We start from the raw sequence: 3,307 nt of genomic DNA, 5'->3' as shown, positions 1-3,307 counted from the left end.
TTGAGTTGTGTAATAGTTGCATTATCGATTCAGAAGAAAACGAATACCACTCCATCATCTCTTCAATTGTGTGTTCGTTTCTTGTTTTTGGATTGTCATACTTGGCTGTAGTGACTGTGTCAATAACTTCAGTTCTTGTCAAAATGCTTAATATCGAAATACCAACACAATAAATTTATTTACAACTTGTGGAAGTTTAATTCTATTATTTGTATTCTTATAATTTTGTTTTTGGTTGGTTATGTTATAAATTGGTCAATAGAATAGAAAATAAATTTTTTATATTATAATAAAATGGTCAATGATTTTTATAAAAAGCTCGGTCTATACGTGACAACCATCATCATATAAATATTCAGGTTTACTTTATAGACTTCATTGCTTTGTTATTAGAATTAGTAATGTTTATAAATTTAGTTATATTTGAAATTTTAAACTATGGGATTACATTATTATATAGTATTGTATTATTAATAAACAACTAATAATTATTTTAATAATTTATATTAATTTATATTAATTGTTTTAATTACATTTTATAATACTTTTTATATGTATTGTTAAATAATATAGTTTACTTTAATTAACGAGTCCCCACACTGCTCAATAGCTTTAATGAACGATACAAGTCATTGTGTTGTTTGTGAAACAGACCACTTTTTTGAATGGATCACGTCTTTCGTGTTCCAGTTTTTTGTTCGAAGTGTTTGAGTGATTTTGAGTGTTTAAAGTGCTCTTCCAATTATTTTGTCAATGAGACGTATTTATGTGAGAAGACAACACACTTAAAAAATGTGCCATTATTGGTATTTATGTATTGTGGGTGTGAGATGTGTGACGATCGATATCCCCTTATTAACAACATTAAAGAGATAGGCTGAGTCTAATCTTGTATTGTAACACCCCATAAAATAATCTGCTTTTTAGTCGAACAAAAATTTTCAACTTTTATACAAATGTTGTGTTTATTTATTAAATTAGAATATAACGAACACATGGAGTAAAACAACCCGTTTTGAATAGAGAAGTTATATGTTTTGAAGGGCACTTATCTGTTGGAGATAAAGTAACATCAAACTTAAACCAAAACAATTATATTAAATTAACTTTATAATATTAAAAACACTTCAAATTGTTAAACCAAGCATTTCCAAAATAATTATTGCCGAAAATGTGGTATTATAACGTACGAATTTATAAGAAATTTACATTTTGGTTATTAAATGGTGACGTGGGTAATTAGGATTGTGTTTTTGGAAATCTTTGGTTAAAACACTTATTTTTTGTAAATTTTCATGATTTTTGTATTATTGATTATAAATACAAATTATTATTTAATATAGTTTTATCCAGAACAAGTGTTTTTAATAGGACCAGCTTTTTTACCTTAACCAAAATAAAGTATTTGCCGCTGATGTTTTTTTACCAAAGTCTACTATACAGCCATTGTATGTTTGTCCCATGTCATCCACTTTACTTGTCCGTACTGTGTTGACGAGGATGTGGTTCCCCTGTTTACTTGTAGATTATCATACAAACAGTCTGCATAAACAGGCCGTTTGAGTGCGCCTTATTAACATTTTTTCAATTCCCTGTCTCCGTCTCACTCAGTTTCCACTGATCCGAAGTAAATAATCGGCATTTTTTGATTTCTGGAACAAGACCAAATAATTACCAAAATTTCTATTTCCTATAATTTTAATTTGCATATTATATCAAATAGTAAAAAAATCTATATAAAGACAATAAATAAAGTTTTTTCCGTTTTTAATTGTGTCACATAGAATTTATATTCTTTTTTATTGATATATAAATCCAAGCTCAATAACATAAAATATGGGTAACTGTTTTGGCAAAAACAAACGTGTTTGGGTCTTAATGATCGGTCTTGACGCTGCTGGAAAAACGACTATATTGTACCATCTTAAATATTACAAATATGTTAATACAATACCAACTATGGGATTTAATGTTGAGGATGTCCAGTACAAAAGAATTGTTTTTAATGTATGGGATATTAATGGGGGTTCATGTTTAAGACCAATGACACGCCAATATTATAGTAGAACACAAGCTATAATATATGTGATAGACACAAACGACCAGGACCGCATTAATGAGGCAAAGGAATTTGTTCATCAATTTTGTATTGATGAAGAACTTTTTAATGTACCAATTCTCTTCTATTTAAATAAAACCGATTTACCAAATGCTTTAACTAAACAAGAAATCATTGATAAAATGGAACTTCAATCAATAGCAGGACACGAATGGATGTGCCAAGAATGCTGTGGTATCACTGGGGATGGCTCGTTTGAAGGACTTGGTTGGTTATATTCAAAATTTATTTAAATTTGGTTTTAAAAAGTATAATAATAAATGTCTAACTAAACGTGGCACTGGAGATTCATCAAAATACTTGGGTTGATAATATTTATTTAAAGTCATAAACACACAATAAATTATTCAGAAATACAGTGACAGGGGTTTATTTGTCGTAATACAGCACATAAAAAAACTATTTGTAAAATTTGAGAGAATTTTTTAAAAAGTTCGTTTTAATATCGAATCTTATTTTTAAGTGAAAATTTGGTATTAATTCAACGAAAGTTACAGATTCGAGAACAAAACATTAATTATAATATAGATGATGCCTTTATTTTATAGCAAATCCTGTGTTTGTACACTATATACATGTAATTTACAACATAAATTGATTTTAGTTGGTTATACACATTGACACCTTCACATCAAATGTTATACTGATTTAAATGAATAGAATGGGTGACAAGTAGATTACAAATATCTAAACCAAAAAATTGTTTTATATTGTTTTCACAAGTATTTTTATTTTTTTGGTTTTTAATTAATGTTTTTTAATTTATGAAAAATGTTTTTCATTTTATAACAATAAATATTATATTTTACTATAATTTTAAACAAGCTGGACTTATTTTTATTGACTTGTTGTAGTAACATGAAAAATAATTAAAAAAAGAATATTGAAAATAAATCAATGATTTAATTCCTCCAGTTTTTCAATAACTTTTCCAATTAGTATTCTATCTTTGGGGTCTTGTGCCCAAGCGTTTTGAATGATATCAAATTCATTCGTCAAATATTATTTGGTCTGGCAAATCGTTTACCATTAGAAATGAAATCGGCGATATTCCAGACGTGTTGAAACCTCTCATCATTTTTTTGAACACAAAATCCCATTGAAACACCTCAAACATAGTCATTGCAAATGAATAGACATCTGACGCTTTCTTGTATTTCTTTGTTTAACACTTCAGGCGCCATATAC

General features: G+C 27.7%; 2 protein-coding genes across 2 annotated transcripts; one reads left to right on the top strand and one right to left on the bottom strand.

The window, feature by feature from the left end:
* Positions 1-1,836: 1,836 nt before the first annotated feature.
* Positions 1,837-2,352, top strand: EIN_003570 (ADP-ribosylation factor, putative; the record flags this gene model as incomplete). Its single annotated transcript, XM_004259547.1, has 1 exon — positions 1,837-2,352. One exon carries the CDS (start codon positions 1,837-1,839, stop codon positions 2,350-2,352), a length of 516 nt encoding a protein of 171 aa, XP_004259595.1.
* A 755-nt stretch (positions 2,353-3,107) lies between these two features.
* EIN_003560 (Hypothetical protein) lies at positions 3,108-3,278 on the bottom strand (the record flags this gene model as incomplete). The annotated part of the gene is made up of 1 exon (XM_004259546.1): positions 3,108-3,278. A coding segment is annotated over one exon (171 nt), but the record flags the coding sequence as incomplete, so codon positions are not given.
* Positions 3,279-3,307: the final 29 nt, after the last annotated feature.

Source organism: Entamoeba invadens (assembly GCF_000330505.1).
Source record: "Entamoeba invadens IP1 unplaced genomic scaffold scaff_1105074725739, whole genome shotgun sequence".
Lineage (NCBI taxonomy): Eukaryota > Evosea > Mastigamoebida > Endamoebidae > Entamoeba > Entamoeba invadens.
Note: the sequence above shows the minus strand (reverse complement) of the source record. Positions and strands in the feature narration are given on the sequence as shown.